The sequence below is a fragment of the Arachis duranensis genome, chromosome 8 (assembly GCF_000817695.3).
Source record: "Arachis duranensis cultivar V14167 chromosome 8, aradu.V14167.gnm2.J7QH, whole genome shotgun sequence".
Taxonomy (NCBI): Eukaryota; Viridiplantae; Streptophyta; class Magnoliopsida; order Fabales; family Fabaceae; genus Arachis; species Arachis duranensis.
Genome location: NC_029779.3, coordinates 12,226,951 through 12,244,103, shown reverse-complemented (window position 1 = coordinate 12,244,103; position 17,153 = coordinate 12,226,951). Strand labels below are relative to the sequence as shown.

The following is a 17,153-nucleotide window of genomic DNA, read 5'->3' as shown; positions in this document are numbered from 1 at the left end:
TTCAACCGACAAAAAAAAAAAGAAAAAAGGAAAAAAAATTACAAGTCTTCATTTTTATCCTTTTTCCCTCACTTTATTCAAATCGTAGAAAGTGGGTTAGAAATCGTAGCTATAACGGCACCAAATTTTTTCCTTTACATCCCCAATCGGATTTTCTAGCCAATTAAAAATTTGAAATTGAAGGAATCGAGAAATTGGAGCTAGAATCCGTTGATTGATGGCTCTCGTGCAGAACCTGCGAGGCTCGAGAACCGAGTCAACTCACGAAGGTTTACCGGTTTCATCGGTTCAATCGGGTTTGGCTCCGAAGAAGAAATGTTCGAATCTAATGCCTCTTGTGGTGGCACTTGTGGTCATTGCGGAGATCGTATTTTTAAGGAGGCTCGACATGGCGGAGAACGCAGCTATGGTTACTGACTTTTTCTACCAGTCACGTGCTGCGTCCGTGGTGTATGGTGCTGATGATTTAGATTTTGGTTTGCTTGTTGGTAGAACCAATAAAAAGAATTCGGAATCAGAGAGCTGCGAAGAGTGGATGGTGCTGATGATTTAGATTTTGGTTTGCTTGTCGTATCTTCGTCTTCTTCTCTTGGCGTCGCTGCTCTCTTCTCCTCCTAGCGTCATATCCTTCCAGCGTCGCCAAAATCGAATTAATGTTCTGTGTTATTTGCAACGAAATAGTGATCTTGAATCTAAGAAATTGACAATTTTTTGTGAAGGTTCTAAGAAATTAGGGTTTTATTTTGAATCTATGCATGTTCTATTCTTCAATTTGATCTGAGTTTGTTCTTTTTTGTGATTTTGAAGAGGATAGTGGTTGGGCTATGTTGATGTTCAAGACATGAGAGAAAAAAGTGAGTGAGTGTGAGTGAGAGAGAGAAAGAGAGTAGGAAGAGAGATGATACTACTGCAGTGATGGTTTAGATGCTGCAGATAGTGAGTGAGAGTGGGTGTGCGTGAGAGAAGAGGAGGGGTAGTTTGGGAATTTTATGTAATTATTTAAGATTTGGGTACTTTTGCTTGCAAAATCAATTTTTTATGGGTACAAATGGTCATTTTTATTTTCTATGGGTAGATATATTAGTGTTTTCAATTTTTATGGATAGAAATTATAGTTTACTCTATTTCAATATGTATTTTATACTGGTGATTTACTTTGGTATTTGATTTTGGTGTAAAAGTAGTATAGTCGATTTATTAATAGCATACACATTGTATTCCAAGTTGATGAATTGCCGAGCCTTCAGTATTTGATTGCTTCATAGCCACTAGTCTAATTGAATCAAAGGAAGAAAACCAGAATACGTTGAATATTTAGATGGATCTGTCTCTGTCCCCAATTTTTTGTGGTGGGAATGAATCGTTTTTGGAAATTTGTATGTTTGGGCAACCAGCATGTATGCATAATAATAATATAATAAATCATAAATTGACATGATTACATGCATTCCCCAAAGAAAGAAAATCCATTCCAAGTAAAAACCAAGTTATTGGTCAGAGTTTACTTCGACACATAGCATACCATAATAGAACCGGTCATCACCTACCTACCATTTTTTTTAACATCACAGAATTTGAAGTTGGAACTATGTTCTTTTTTGTTTTTTTCTCTTTGTCTTCCGAATTTTGTCATCAAGTACCGTTAAATAAGTTTTTATGTGTTAATTGTTGGCTCTTCAATTAAAACTTTTTTATTTTTATATTTTTAAAATATTCATTAGTAAATTTTTTTCACCTATAATAATTATTTTTTGTCACCTATAATATTCATTAGCAATTGGACAAATGCTAACGTGCTTTAGATAAAAAGAGTGTATAGATTTTTTTAAAAATAATTTGTTATTAGATGTAATAAATAGAGTAATAAATTATGAGTTTTAATTTTTATTTATTTTGTAAAAATTATATTTAGTTCATTTATTTTTTTAAATATAATAATCTGACTAGTAGATTATTTTTCTTATCTATTCATATAAAATATAACAAAGAAAGCTGAAAAAAGGAAATCAAAAACAAAAAGGAAAAAAAGTGTTTAGAAGTTTCAAGACTATAATCGTTTGCGAAGTCTGCGCCATAGCTGATTCTATACGGTAGAATAATAAATGAATTATTATGATAACATATATTTTTGTTCTTAAAGTTTATCAAACTTTTAAAAATATCTTTAAATTTTATTTTATTTCAATTTTATTCTTAAAATTTTTGATTTACATCAAATATATTTTTAATAATTAATTTTTAAAAAAATTAGAACTAATTCAGTAACAGCTTTATAAAAATAACCTTCATCACAAATAAATAAAACACAAAATTTTATTATTAATTCTTAATTATCAAGTATTATTATTGAATTTTTGTATATTAGATAAAAAGAATAAATTTTGAAAAATAAATAAAATCCAGCTGATACAATTAAGTAACATAAATTTTGGATATGCAGTTTTTAAATTTTAGAAATATAATTTTTGAATGTACAAAATTGTATGATTAATTTTTTAGTTTTTATTTTTTAATAACTGAAAAAGACATTCAATATGCCAAAAAAAACAAGAGCTCTTGGATTTTTGCATCTTGAGGGTCCCACCTTACCCATAAAATTAAGGGCAAATCAAGGATAGTAGGCAACAAGAGAGGTGAGGTTGTCATGACTCATGAATGGACCTAACCCCCAACCATAAACTGAAAACCATGCTAAATTAATATCAATATATATGAACCTAGCTATCAACCGTATTATTTAATTGAAATGTAACCTCACTTTTTAATTAACATCTATATGTATTCTCTTTCACCATTGATTCAAGCTTTCATCCACCCCATTTTCTCAATTGGGCCGATCATTTTCCCATGTATGTAAATTTATCAATAAAAGAAGTCAAAAGCTTGAAGAAGGGACTGCATCAGTTGCAATCATAATTCATGGCTACAAAGAACTGAATGATTGTTAAGTACGGGCAAGAAATCTTCTTACACTATAATTGTTCGTTAAGGTATTTGGAGTAGTACAAGTATATTTTTAATTCTTTTTATAAATTTAATTTTAATGTATTGTCCTTCGTGCAAAATAGTTTTATATCATTTGATGTGGCGTCATAAAAAATAACTACTATTTTTAATAATGTAAGTACATTAAAATTATTCTTTTTTCACTAATAATTATGCTACAAAGACACAAGTTAAAGTTACTTATTTTGAATAATTTTCTTTTTAAAATTTTGTGCAATTTTTTTTTATAAAATAGAGGTTTTTGAAAATCAAAAGTTTAGTTTTTCAATATAAAATTATTACATTTAACACCTTAATTAATAACTAGTGTGAGTAGTGTCACTTGTACAGTTGTTTTTTTCTAAAAAATATTATCTGCATACAAAAAATTCAATAATATTTAATTATTAATTTTATATAAATAATTTTTACGCTATAAAATATTAAATTTGTAATAATTGGATGATCCAATCATCTCAATGTTGGCAATACCATCATGTGAGGATATTATGACGAAAGTATTCACCTACAAATAAATAGATTCGGCTTTGTTAATTATTATTATTTTTTAAATAAAAAAGAGAGGGAGAGGAGAGAGAAAGGGATAGTGAGACTGAGAGGGCCAGATGGGAGTTAGTTTAACAAGAAGAGAGAGAAAGAAGAAAAAGGAGGCAGCATCCAAGTTTGACTCATGACTCATATCAGCTAATGATCCCATATAATAAGAGAAGGAAGGAAGGAAGGGTTGTTGGGCAACACCATCGAACTACCCACTCAACTGAATCAAGCATTGCATTTGCACAATAATCCCCAATTTGGAGTCGCCCATAATTGAATTGAATTGAATTGAAAAGAGAGAGAAAGGAGGTGGTAGCTACGAACTACTCCTACTGCTACTTACTTAGAGAGAGAAAGAAGGTGTGGGTTTGGGTGGCTGGCAGGGGCAGGTTCCACGTGCTACCTTCATTCAAGAGACCCACCAAAGTCTCAACCCAATACCAAACCTAACTCCCTTAAACCACCTTCTTCTTCTTCTTCTTTTTCTTCTTCTTCTTCTTCTTTCTATTTCTATTTCTCTTTCTCTTCTGCATGATCATCTCTTCTCTTCCCTTAATCACTTCTCACCCTCCCAAATGCTTCCCTAACTCCCACCAATTTTCGTTATTACCAAACTCCACAACGCAAAAATTCCTCATTTCTTAACCCACACACTCCCATCACTGAGGTCTGTCCTCTCTCTCATCCATTTCTTCATTTTCTTTTAGTCTGTTTGAGTTTCATTACTTGATTTCTTTCTGTGTGATGATTTTTTTTTCTCTCCTCCCACTCAAAGCTCGACCATTGAGCTGAATTCTGATTTCTTTATGAAGAAAAGGAACAAGCTTTTAAGTTTTATGCCCCTATTTTATGCAGTTTGTTAAGCCGATAAAGTAATTGGTTCTTTTCCTTAGGTGGTTGGTTCACACTTTGTTTTTTGTGGTATTTCAAATTGCATGTTCTTGGTGGGTTAATTGATTAGAAAAAGGTGGGTCTGTTATCGTTGGATGATTGCTTCCTTTATTCTCTTTTTATTGCAATTGAGAGCTTTGTTTGGCTGCTTATATCTTGCAGAGAAAGTTGCTGTATAATGAACGGTTTTGTAATAGAATTTTTTCACGTTTGGAATTATTTACTAAATGAGTTCACCACATCATTCACAGTACTAATGCTTGCAAAATTGAAGTGTCTAACTGAGTCCAAATATGGTTGACCAAACAGAACCTTTCAAATTTCCAACCCAATTTCGTTAACTTGGTCTAAACTTAGCATGGGCTTTCTATTGCTAATCATATGCTTTATATTGAGTTTCTCAGACTTTATTCGCTATGCACTTTACACTGTGTCATCCAATTAGATGCTTGCATTTGTATAACTTTTTGAGATAATGGATGCATGTGGTAATTGAGATGAGATATATGTGTAATACCTTTTTAGTTTTTACACTCAGGTCATTATAAGTAAATCCAGTTTCTTATATAGAATAAGTTACATAAGGACTTGTAAAAAAATTTACCTGTATTCTATTTGTGATCAAACACTATCAATTGATAAAAAAAAGTGTAATTTATAAATGAGTTCAAATTTTCAAATTTCTTCAGCTTCTGGTAATCTAGTTTCTACTGTGCAGCACATAGGACTTAAATAGAAGGAGAACGAGAATGGCTGGTGTTGGGCGTGGAAATGGATACACAAATGGTGTGGTACCTAACAGGCACCCTGCTACAATATCTGAAGTAGATGAATACTGCAATGCACTTGGGGGAACAAGGCCAATTCATAGTATATTAATTGCAAACAATGGAATGGCCGCAGTCAAGTTTATACGCAGTGTGAGGAGCTGGGCTTATGAGACGTTTGGTACGGAGAAGGCTATCTTGTTGGTTGCCATGGCTACTCCAGAGGACATGAGAATCAATGCAGAACATATCAGAATAGCCGATCAATTTGTCGAAGTACCTGGTGGGACCAATAACAATAACTATGCCAATGTGCAGCTTATTGTAGAGGTGTGTGAAGTTTATTTCACAAGATTTTGTTCTTCAAAAGTAATTACTGAAGCAGATTTTGCTATGGAAAGTTGAAGGTTTCAAATGTTGTCAAGAAGAAACTATGATTTTGAATCTCCCCACATGAATCTAGACATGAAATTGTACATTGGGTATGTTTGGTTCAAGCTGAAATGGGATGAAAATTTTCATTGATGAGCTACATTTCATCCATGAAAGCTTTCATCTCACTTTTACTCTCTAACAAAACATACCCTTAATGAAAATATTTGTTGCATACTTTATTTATTTCTGTTGTGTACTTGTCTACAGTCACTGCAACTTGTTCTTGATTTTTTTCAGTGACTGTGTGCAGTAATGATATTTTTAGCTTATGTGATATAATTCTAATGTCTGCTGACTGGTATGCGATATATATTTCAGATGGCTGAGATAACTCGGGTTGATGCTGTGTGGCCAGGTTGGGGTCATGCATCAGAAAATCCTGAGCTTCCAGATGCGTTAAAAGCAAAAGGAATTGTATTTCTTGGACCTCCAGCTGTATCTATGGCAGCACTGGGAGACAAAATTGGTTCATCATTGATTGCTCAAGCAGCAGAAGTGCCAACCCTTCCATGGAGTGGTTCTCATGTAAATTTCATTCCCCAGTGATCGTGCCTTTATTCTGTCCCGAGTGCTCAATTTATGAGTTTAAATTTTCTTCTTATAGGTGAAAATTCCTCCCGATAGTTGCTTGGTTACTATTCCTGATGAAATTTACCGGGAAGCATGTGTTTATACAACAGAAGAAGCAATTGCCAGTTGTCAAGTTGTCGGTTACCCTGCAATGATCAAAGCATCTTGGGGTGGTGGTGGTAAAGGCATAAGAAAGGTTTGCTTCTTGTGTGATCAGTAGAGGCATTTTGGAGATCATATAAGATTTTTACAGTTATTCAGTTAATCTTGCAAGCTGATTTTTGTTCTGGGAGTATATGAAATATTTGCTTAAAGAAAATTGGATAAATACCCTTTTGAGGAACTTTGTCGTAACCTTACTTTTGTGTTCTTTTTCTGGCAAAGTTTAGAAAGTAATCATCACAAGGATATTTCAGGTTCATAATGATGATGAGGTAAGGGCATTGTTCAAGCAAGTCCAAGGTGAAGTTCCGGGCTCACCTATATTTATAATGAAGGTTGCCTCCCAGGTTAGACAAGCCGCTGAACTATAATTTGTTTGATCATGATTTTTGGATTCTTGATCATATTCTGATGGTATAATTTCTTTTTTCCAAATAGAGCCGACATCTAGAAGTCCAGTTACTTTGTGATCAGTATGGAAATGTTGCAGCTTTGCATAGCCGTGATTGCAGTGTTCAAAGGAGGCACCAAAAGGTTTGGAAGTTTCATGTTTTCACATAAAATTGCTGGGTGAAATGAATCTAACAAATGACCTAATCACATTTCTGTAACAGATTATTGAAGAGGGTCCCATTACTGTAGCTCCTCCACAAACGGTGAAACAACTAGAACAGGCAGCTAGAAGGTTGGCTAAATCTGTAAATTATGTTGGGGCTGCTACTGTTGAGTATCTTTTCAGTATGGAAACTGGCGAGTACTACTTTTTGGAATTGAACCCTCGACTACAGGTCTTGTACTTAAACCTTCATTTTGGTCCGCGCTCTTATGACTTGATTAATACTCCTTTTGACTTTTGATTATGATGACATATTGTACCTTTATGATTATGCTTGAAACTTTGCACTAACAGCCATTTGAGCTTAGCTATTTACTCTTTGAAAATGCTTCTGTATGTTTTTATAGTTTATGAATGTATGCAATACTTGAAGTCATTTCTTCCTAATTTTCTTATCCTTTATATGTTCATTTTAGTTTTCCCTTATATATTTAATATTGACTGATTGTTTTGCATTTGATATGCATATAGGTTGAGCACCCTGTTACTGAGTGGATAGCGGAGATAAATCTGCCAGCAGCACAAGTTGCAATTGGGATGGGTATCCCTCTTTGGCAACTTCCTGGTACAACTTCAGATAACTTACTATTTCTTTCATTTTCTTCTTGATTGCCCAATTGCTTGAGGGTTGATTTCTGTTTTCTTCTATGCGTCTCATTTTACAGAAATAAGACGTTTCTATGGGGTGGAACATGGTGGGGGGAATGATGCTTGGAGGAAAACATCAGCTTTGGCTACCCCTTTTGATTTTGACAAAGCACAATCCACAAAGCCAAAAGGTCACTGTGTGGCTGTGCGAGTGACAAGTGAGGACCCTGATGATGGTTTCAAGCCTACAAGTGGGAAAGTGCAGGTTAACTACTACATCCAGTGGCAATCTTATCCCTTGCTTTGTGAATTTGATATTGTGTACTGAGTTAAAATATTTGTGCAGGAGCTTAGCTTTAAAAGCAAGCCAAATGTGTGGGCATACTTCTCTGTTAAGGTAAATCTACTACTTCTTCACATTCAGCTGTTCATTTGATGTTGAGGTACTGACTGAATTTTGTTGAATTATATGCTTACAGTCTGGAGGAGGAATACACGAGTTTTCAGATTCTCAGTTTGGTAAGTAATATCTGTTAGTTAAATAATAATAGTAAAGAATAATCTTGACCTTCATTTGTCCAAGATACCAATTATGAACTTGAGTTTGTAAATTGATACATGGTGAATGGTGAATTTCTAACTTCAGTGTATCAATTTTCTATAAGATGCTTTCTTTCATTTTTGTTCATGTATTTACTATCACCTTGTCTTTTAATTTCTAATGTCTTGTTCTTCACCTCAGGGCATGTTTTTGCTTTTGGAGAATCTAGGGCTTTAGCTATAGCAAATATGGTTCTAGGGCTGAAGGAGATTCAAATTCGTGGAGAGATTCGTACCAATGTTGATTATACCATTGATCTTCTGAATGTAAGTTACTCTCTCATGATGACAATGTATAAGAACTAAGAAAATTTTGAGCACACACAAGTGACACTGGTACATGGTTTCACAGGCTTCAGACTACAGAGACAACAAAATTCACACGGGATGGCTGGACAGTAGAATTGCGATGAGGGTTAGAGCAGAGAGGCCTCCCTGGTATCTTTCTGTTGTTGGAGGGGCCCTCTATGTAAGAAAGTTTTCTTTTCACTTATATATTTCAGTGAGTTCTTGTTAGTTACATATAGTGAAATTTATGATGTGATTTTTCCAATTAATGCAGAAAGCTTCTGCAAGCAGTGCAGCTCTGGTATCAGACTATGTTGGCTATCTGGAAAAGGGACAAATCCCTCCCAAGGTATTGTTTCTAAATGGGAGAAATGAATAGTTCATAGCTCTAGCTCCTTTCTTAGTAATATCAATACTAATTTGAGTTTATAACTACGCCAGCATATATCTCTTGTGCATTCTCAAGTGTCCTTGAACATTGAAGGAAGCAAATACACGGTATGTATTGTTATAGTTGTCCATTTGATGGACATCCTCTGTAGTTTCCTTTTATTCTACCAGAGATCGTGGTCAATTTTGTAATTCCCAAATTGTAAACAATTACTAGATTGACATGGTACGAGGAGGGTCTGGAAGTTATAGATTGAGAATGAATCAATCCGAAGTAGAAGCTGAGATACATACTTTACGTGATGGAGGTTTGCTGATGCAGGCAAGTATTGTTCTCTGAACTGAAGTGTATCTTTTTATTCATTCTGCACATCATAAACTTCAATTTGCATGATGCATCTATAATTTCTGTATATCTTGGGGTTGCATGTTGTACAAAACTTTATCATCAATTTAGTCAATGTCAGTGTTTAATGCTTGACATCACTATAAGTAATTGGTCCTTTCTATATATATTGGATGTTGAAGCTATTAACTGGTAGTTCCTACTTATATACAGTTGGATGGAAACAGTCATGTTATATATGCAGAGGAAGAAGCTGCTGGAACGCGCCTTCTAATTGATGGAAGGACTTGCTTGCTTCAGGTATATGACTTGTTTTGGCTGTCGAAGTTCTATCCTTTTCCCCCCTACTGTGAGGCGCGTCTCAAAAACATTTATTTTGGCAGAATGATCATGATCCATCGAAGTTAGTTGCAGAGACACCATGCAAGCTTATGAGGTATTTGGTTGTAGATGACAGCCATATTGATGCTGACACACCTTATGCTGAAGTTGAAGTCATGAAGATGTGCATGCCACTTCTTTCACCTGCTTCTGGGGTTATTCATTTCAAAATGTCTGAAGGTCAACCGATGCAGGTACATGGTGCACCACATTGAACGTTTAATTGCAAAAATTGAAAGACGGGTTTAAAAAAACACTATCTTTTGTAGGCTGGTGAACTAATAGCAAGGCTTGATCTAGATGATCCTTCAGCAGTAAGAAAGGCAGAACCCTTCAATGGAAAATTCCCAGTCCTGGGCCCACCCACTGCAACTTCTGATAAAGTTCATCAGAAATGTGCTGCAAGCTTAAGTGCTGCACAGATGATTCTTGCTGGTTATGAGCACAATATTGATGAGGTGGGTAAATTTTTACAGTGAGTTGTTTAATATTGAAATTTGACTCTTTTCACAGGTTGTCATAATCTCTTCGCCATCGATAGGAAATTTTTTACCCTTATTATTCTTAGACTTGTATATGCATGTCTAGTTAATGAATCTGACTTCTATCTCAGGTTGTGCAAAGTTTGCTCAATTGCCTTGATAGTCCTGAATTACCTTTCCTTCAATGGCAAGAGTGCTTTGCAGTTCTAGCAAACCGTCTTCCCAAAGATCTGAAAAATGAGGTAAAGTGAAACCCTGGTGGCTTTTCCTTCTGATATTTACTTCTAGACAGTGACCTGAGCTGGCCTTGCCTTTGTGGTTTGTCAGTTGGAATCGAAATATAAGGAGTACGAGAGGATTTCAAGCTTCCAAGTTGTTGATTTCCCTGCCAAACTTTTGAAGGGAATTCTTGAAGTGAGTTCCTGTCATCAAATTCCTCATTTTGATAAACTTCCTTTGGATGTGAATTCATGATGTGTATTTTAAACTGCAGGCTCATTTGTCCTCATGTCCCAACAAAGAAAAAGGGGCTCAAGAAAGGCTGATTGAACCTCTGTTGAGTCTTGTGAAGTCCTATGAGGGTGGAAGAGAGAGCCATGCTCGTAAAATTGTCCAATCCCTTTTTGAAGAGTATCTTTTTGTTGAAGAACTATTTAGTGATAATATACAGGTTAGTATGATGATTTCAATCGTTATGCAGGTATTGTATTTGTAAAACAATCTGTTAATTTTGTGCCTTATCCTAGTAAGGGCTAGAGCGAGGCTTCTTTTTCTGTGTGATATTAGAACTTAAAAACATATGTCATTTGTTGTTTCTCCACCCTATTACTTCTAATTTTTACACTCACAATTGATCATTTTAATTTTTTCTGTTATCTATATCAAATGTTTACTTATCTTGTGGTGTTGTGGATAAACTCCCCTTTGGTAACTTCATTTTCCCTGCTTGTTCCTACAAGAGGCTTATAATACAAAAAACTAAATTGGAACAAACCAAGCAGCTCTTCTAAAATTAAAGATGTCTTATCTATCATTTAATTTTTTAGAATATTAATAACCTTTACCCGTTTACCTGATGTCTAGGCTGATGTAATTGAACGTCTCCGTCTTCAATATAAGAAAGATCTGTTGAAGATTGTGGATATAGTTCTCTCACATCAGGTATAAACTTTTACTCAGCTTGAGAGTTTTGCTTCCTTCAAGTCATGTTACATTATTATGTAACTATATTACTAACTACATTCATTGGTTTCAGGGTATCAAGAGCAAAAATAAGCTGATACTACGACTAATGGATAAACTGGTTTACCCAAATCCTGCTGCCTACAGGGATCAATTAATCCGCTTCTCTCAACTCAACCATACTAACTATTCTCAGGTTGGACATTACCCTTGGATATTCTGCTCAAGCTGAAAAACAAAGTTCTATGTTCTTCATCTTGTTTCATTTTCAGATGTCATTGTTTCTTCTCCAGGGAAGATTTGTGAATATAAATTATCGGCTTACTGCCCCGTATTGAGGAATCAGGATGATACTTTTATCTTCTTTGGATCTTTTTTAGCAGATTCCTTATGTGTAATTATCTTGATGCAGTTGGCCCTAAAGGCAAGTCAATTGCTGGAACAAACTAAATTGAGTGAACTTCGATCCAACATTGCTAGAAGTCTTTCTGAGTTAGAGATGTTCACTGAGGATGGTGAAAATATTGATACTCCCAAGAGGAAAAGCGCTATTAATGACCGAATGGAGGACCTTGTTAGTGCTCCTTTGGCAGTTGAAGATGCTTTGGTGGGTTTATTTGATCACAGTGATCACACCCTTCAAAGAAGGGTTGTGGAAACTTATATACGCAGACTCTACCAGGTATTTCAGCTTTTCTATCGCTATTTGATCCTTTCATTGTTTTCTTGCTTGTTAATCTTTTGTTCTAGGGGAGGGTAGAAGGAGGTTATCATATGCTTTTCTAATTTTTAATATCTGCTGTCAGCCGTATCTTGTCAAAGGGAGTGTCAGAATGCAGTGGCACAGATCTGGTCTTATTGCTTCATGGGAGTTCTTAGAAGAGTACATTGAAAGGAAGAGTGGGGTTGAAGACCAAATGTCAGATAAAACGCTGGTGGAGAAACACACTGAGAAAAAATGGGGCGTAATGGTTGTAATTAAATCTCTTCACTTTTTGCCTGCAATTATCACTGCTGCGTTAAAGGAAGCAACCAACAATCTTCATGAAGCAGTTTCAAGTGCTGCTGGTGAACCAGTTAAGCATGGTAATATGATGCATGTTGCATTAGTGGGCATCAACAACCAGATGAGTTTACTGCAAGACAGGTACTGTTACAGTAACTCCTTATATATGTTGAATTGTTGATGCAGCAATTAGGCACTATTAATCTCTCTCTCTCTCTCCTTTATATAGATCAACTATTAGTATCCTTTTCGTTAAAGTTCCTATTAGGACCTACAATATCTTCTTGACAAGTTACTTTTTTGTGCTTTGTAGTGGTGACGAGGATCAGGCTCAAGAAAGAATCAATAAGTTGGCGAAAATACTAAAAGAAGAGGAAGTAGGCTCCACTATACGAGGTACTGGTGTTGGAGTAATTAGCTGTATCATACAGAGGGATGAAGGGCGTACCCCAATGAGGCACTCCTTTCACTGGTCAGCAGAAAAGCTCTATTATCAGGAGGAACCTCTGTTGCGTCATTTGGAACCACCGCTATCCATTTATCTTGAATTGGTTAGTTATTTCATGGCTAAAGTCCCTTATCTACCCTAGAAGGTAGAAAAGAAACAATTTCCACTTCTATGCTTGATCATTAACTCAACATTTTTGTTCCTTTAGGACAAACTTAAAGGCTATGAGAACATACGGTATACTCCTTCTCGAGATCGTCAATGGCATCTGTACACTGTTATGGACCAAAAGCCTCAACCTGTTCAAAGAATGTTTCTTCGAACACTTTTAAGACAGCCAACCACAAATGAAGGATTCTCTTCGTATCAAAGGACGGATGCAGAAACACCTAGTACCGAATTGGCTATGTCCTTCACTTCAAGGAGCATTTTTAGGTCCTTGATGGCTGCAATGGAGGAGTTGGAACTTAATTCACACAATGCCACTATCAGACCTGAACACGCTCATATGTACCTCTATATTATACGCGAGCAGGAAATAAATGATCTTGTGCCTTATCCCAAGTAATTATGGCTGCATACTTGTCTGTTTAGATTCTTAACATACGATAAATAAGTTTTTGTCTGTCTTACACTTGGATGTTAATTCCAGGAGAGTTGACATAGATGCGGGCCAAGAAGAAACAACAGTTGAGGCAACCTTGGAAGAACTAGCACATGAAATCCATTCATCGGTTGGTGTAAGAATGCATAGATTAGGAGTTGTAGTTTGGGAAGTCAAGCTCTGGATGGCAGCCTGTGCACAGGCAAATGGCGCATGGAGGATTGTTGTAAACAATGTGACAGGTCATACATGCACTGTACATGTAAGTCCTAGTTTAAAAGGAAAGCTTTCCTGCATAGCACAAAATTTCCCTGTGACAAGAAAACTAAGTATCGGCTTCCGTATTAACATCATTAATCGAAACTTCTTGGGTAAACCTTGTACCTACAAACCAGAAGACGGTTCTGTTAATAATGAAAAAGGAGTATCCTCCATATATTTGATAAGAGATACACTAGTCAGCTTATAATTGTTAATTTCATAGTCCATATCCTTTTATTAGTTTTTAGAATAATGAAGCATGTGATAGATAGAATTCATGTACCAGCAGTTCATCATTGAGTGTCTGGGAATCTGCAGCAAGAACATATTTTATAGATAAAGCTCTTTGGGTAGGGAAAATAGTTAGAACTCAGAAGCATGACCCTCTTTAATGTTGTACTCGTTTTTTCTTTTATTTATTTATTTAATGTCTTAAATTCTTAGTATCAATATGGAAGTGACCAACCATTAGTGAATTAAATATGTGACCTCAATTTCACTCTTCTGCTTGGACTGGTTACCAATAAATTCTCTTTCTTGGCTATTTCTGCATTGAAGGGATAGTAAATGAAGATTATTAGTATATTGACTTGATTGCCAATTTACTTATTTGCAGATATACCGAGAAATGGAAGATACCAATACCCATAGAGTGGTATACAGTTCAATCACCGTAAAGGGTCCACTGCATGGTGTACCTGTGAATGAAACTTATCAACCTTTGGGAGTTATTGATCGAAAACGTCTATCAGCAAGAAAGAACAGTACCACTTTTTGCTATGATTTCCCCCTGGTAAGTGCTATTTAATGGATAACAGTTGAAATATGGGACTGCTCCTTTTAATGACTAGATCAAGAAGCAAATCAAATTATATTTGCTGAGGATAAATGCTTCGTGCAGGCATTTGAAACAGCCTTGGAACAGTCGTGGGCAATCCAACAGCCGGGATTTCGAAGACCAAAAGATAAAAATCTGTTAAAGGTAACAGAGCTTAGATTTGCTGACAAAGAGGGTAGTTGGGGTACTCCTCTTGTTCCTGTGGAGCATTCTGCTGGACTCAATGATGTTGGCATGGTAGCTTGGTTTATGGACATGTGTACCCCTGAATTCCCATCCGGAAGGACAATATTAGTTGTAGCAAATGATGTGACATTCAAGGCTGGTTCTTTTGGCCCTAGAGAGGATGCATTCTTCCGTGCAGTTACTGATCTTGCATGTGCAAAAAAACTGCCTTTAATTTATTTAGCAGCAAATTCTGGTGCCCGTTTAGGTGTTGCCGAGGAAGTCAAAGCCTGTTTTAAAGTTGGTTGGTCTGAGGAGTCCAACCCTGAGCATGGTTTTCAGTATGTATATTTAACACCTGAGGATTTTGCTCGGATTGGATCATCTGTGATTGCACACGAGCTAAAGCTTGAAAGCGGTGAAACCAGATGGATAATAGATACCATTGTTGGGAAAGAGGATGGCCTGGGGGTTGAAAACTTGAGTGGTAGTGGAGCCATTGCTGGTTCCTACTCAAGGGCATACAAGGAAACTTTCACATTAACATATGTGACTGGTAGGACTGTTGGAATAGGGGCTTATCTTGCTAGGCTTGGAATGAGATGCATACAGAGGCTTGATCAGCCTATAATTCTTACTGGTTTCTCAGCACTAAACAAACTTCTTGGTCGGGAGGTATACAGCTCTCACATGCAACTTGGTGGACCTAAAATCATGGCTACTAATGGAGTTGTACATCTTACAGTTTCAGATGACCTTGAAGGTGTTTCTGCTATTTTGAAGTGGCTTAGCTACATTCCTTCTCATGTAGGTGGCTCACTTCCCATCGTAAAGCCCCTTGACCCTCCTGAAAGACCAGTGGAGTACTTACCAGAAAATTCTTGTGATCCTCGTGCTGCTATTTCTGGAACTTTGGATGGTAATGGAAGATGGCTCGGTGGAATTTTCGACAAGGACAGCTTCGTGGAGACACTAGAAGGATGGGCAAGGACAGTCGTTACAGGAAGGGCAAAGCTTGGAGGAATCCCTGTGGGGATTGTTGCTGTAGAAACACAGACAGTGATGCAAATAATACCTGCTGATCCGGGCCAGCTTGATTCCCATGAGAGAGTTGTTCCTCAGGCTGGCCAAGTGTGGTTCCCTGATTCTGCTACTAAAACAGCCCAAGCAATAATGGATTTCAACAGAGAAGAGCTCCCACTTTTCATTCTAGCAAACTGGAGAGGCTTCTCTGGTGGTCAGAGGGACCTTTTCGAAGGAATTCTCCAGGCTGGTTCGACAATTGTGGAGAACCTTAGAACATACAAGCAGCCCATTTTTGTCTACATCCCAATGATGGGTGAACTCCGTGGTGGAGCATGGGTTGTCGTTGACAGTCGGATCAATTCCGACCACATTGAAATGTATGCCGACAGAACAGCTAAAGGAAATGTCCTTGAACCAGAAGGGATGATTGAGATTAAGTTTAGAACAAGGGAATTGTTGGAGTGCATGGGTAGACTTGATCAGAAGTTGATAACTCTGAAGGCAAAACTTCAGGAGGCTAAGGACAAGAGGGACACCGAGTCCTTTGAATCTCTACAGCAGCAGATTAAATCTCGCGAAAAACAGCTTTTGCCTCTGTATACCCAGATAGCTACCAAATTTGCTGAACTTCATGATACTTCCTTAAGAATGGCTGCTAAGGGGGTAATAAGACAAGTTCTGGACTGGGGTAACTCGCGCGCCGTCTTCTACCGGAGACTGTACAGGAGAATTGGTGAGCAGTCACTTATCAACAATGTGAGAGAAGCTGCTGGTGACCATTTGTCACATGTTTCCGCCATGGACTTAGTCAAAAACTGGTATTTGAGTTCCAACATTGCCAAAGGTAGAAAAGATGCTTGGCTGGACGATGAAGCCTTCTTCAGTTGGAAGGAAAATCCATCGAATTATGAGGATAAACTGAAGGAATTGCGTGCACAGAAAGTGTTGCTTCAATTGACAAACATTGGTGACTCGGTTCTAGATTTGCAAGCTCTGCCTCAAGGACTTGCTGCTCTTTTAAGCAAGGTAAAACACTTCAAAAGAATTCTTGTTTCCTTAACTGTTAATTATCACCATCATTCATTTAATTATTATTATTTTTATTTAAGAGTTGAAACGTTTATATGACATGTAATTATAAAATGTGATGCAGTTGGAGCCATCGAGTCGGGTGAAGTTGGCGGAAGAACTTCGAAAAGTACTTGGTTAGAACTTAGAAGTTAGAAGGCAAGCATACCTGTAATCGTAGTTTCACTGTTTAGTGTTTACTACGTTGATAGTCGCATATATGTATCCATTTTATTAGTGCAATCCGTTGGCTATGTTGTATCATCCCTTGCTTCAAAGTGTATATGAGAGATGTTGATAGCTTTGTAATTTTAGTCTGGGAATGGATCACAACCAGCACCACCAGATTCCTTCTATTTATTTGCTGGTTAATTCATCCATGTCATGTATCTCAATAAATTTGTAATAATTTGTAACATTTATTATTATCAACATCATTATTTATTATTATTCTTGAATAAGAAAAGTTTTGGTCAATTTATATTAGCATGTCACG

General features: G+C 36.5%; 1 protein-coding gene across 2 annotated transcripts; it reads left to right on the top strand.

The window, feature by feature from the left end:
- The first annotated feature begins 3,578 nt into the window (after positions 1–3,578).
- LOC107460777 (acetyl-CoA carboxylase 1) lies at positions 3,579–17,138 on the top strand. 2 transcript variants are annotated; one of them, XM_016079164.3, is made up of 32 exons: positions 3,579–4,210; positions 5,153–5,531; positions 5,955–6,161; positions 6,241–6,402; positions 6,623–6,715; positions 6,807–6,902; positions 6,983–7,156; positions 7,456–7,549; positions 7,650–7,837; positions 7,919–7,969; positions 8,052–8,091; positions 8,315–8,439; positions 8,525–8,641; positions 8,735–8,809; positions 8,902–8,958; positions 9,068–9,172; positions 9,410–9,496; positions 9,580–9,771; positions 9,847–10,035; positions 10,191–10,301; positions 10,387–10,473; positions 10,553–10,729; positions 11,143–11,220; positions 11,315–11,437; positions 11,654–11,923; positions 12,048–12,388; positions 12,561–12,798; positions 12,904–13,259; positions 13,348–13,561; positions 14,177–14,353; positions 14,462–16,615; positions 16,743–17,138. In XM_016079164.3, exons 2-32 carry the CDS (start codon positions 5,184–5,186, stop codon positions 16,797–16,799), a joined length of 6,783 nt encoding a protein of 2,260 aa, XP_015934650.1. In that variant the 5' UTR covers positions 3,579–4,210; positions 5,153–5,183; the 3' UTR covers positions 16,800–17,138. The 2 variants fall into 2 exon arrangements, with proteins under 2 accessions (XP_015934650.1, XP_052108600.1); XM_052252640.1 differs by lacking the exon at positions 3,579–4,210 and adding an exon at positions 4,279–4,510.
- Positions 17,139–17,153: the final 15 nt, after the last annotated feature.

Bases quoted from the DNA above. Each gene is read 5' to 3' on its own strand.
- LOC107460777 (XM_016079164.3), top strand. From the start codon at position 5,184: ATGGCTGGTGTTGGGCGTGGAAATGGATACACAAATGGTGTGGTACCT. The intron at 7,838-7,918 runs GTTAACTACTAC...ATATTTGTGCAG, and splicing joins CTACAAGTGGGAAAGTGCAG to GAGCTTAGCTTTAAAAGCAA. The intron at 9,173-9,409 runs GCAAGTATTGTT...ACTTATATACAG, and splicing joins ATGGAGGTTTGCTGATGCAG to TTGGATGGAAACAGTCATGT.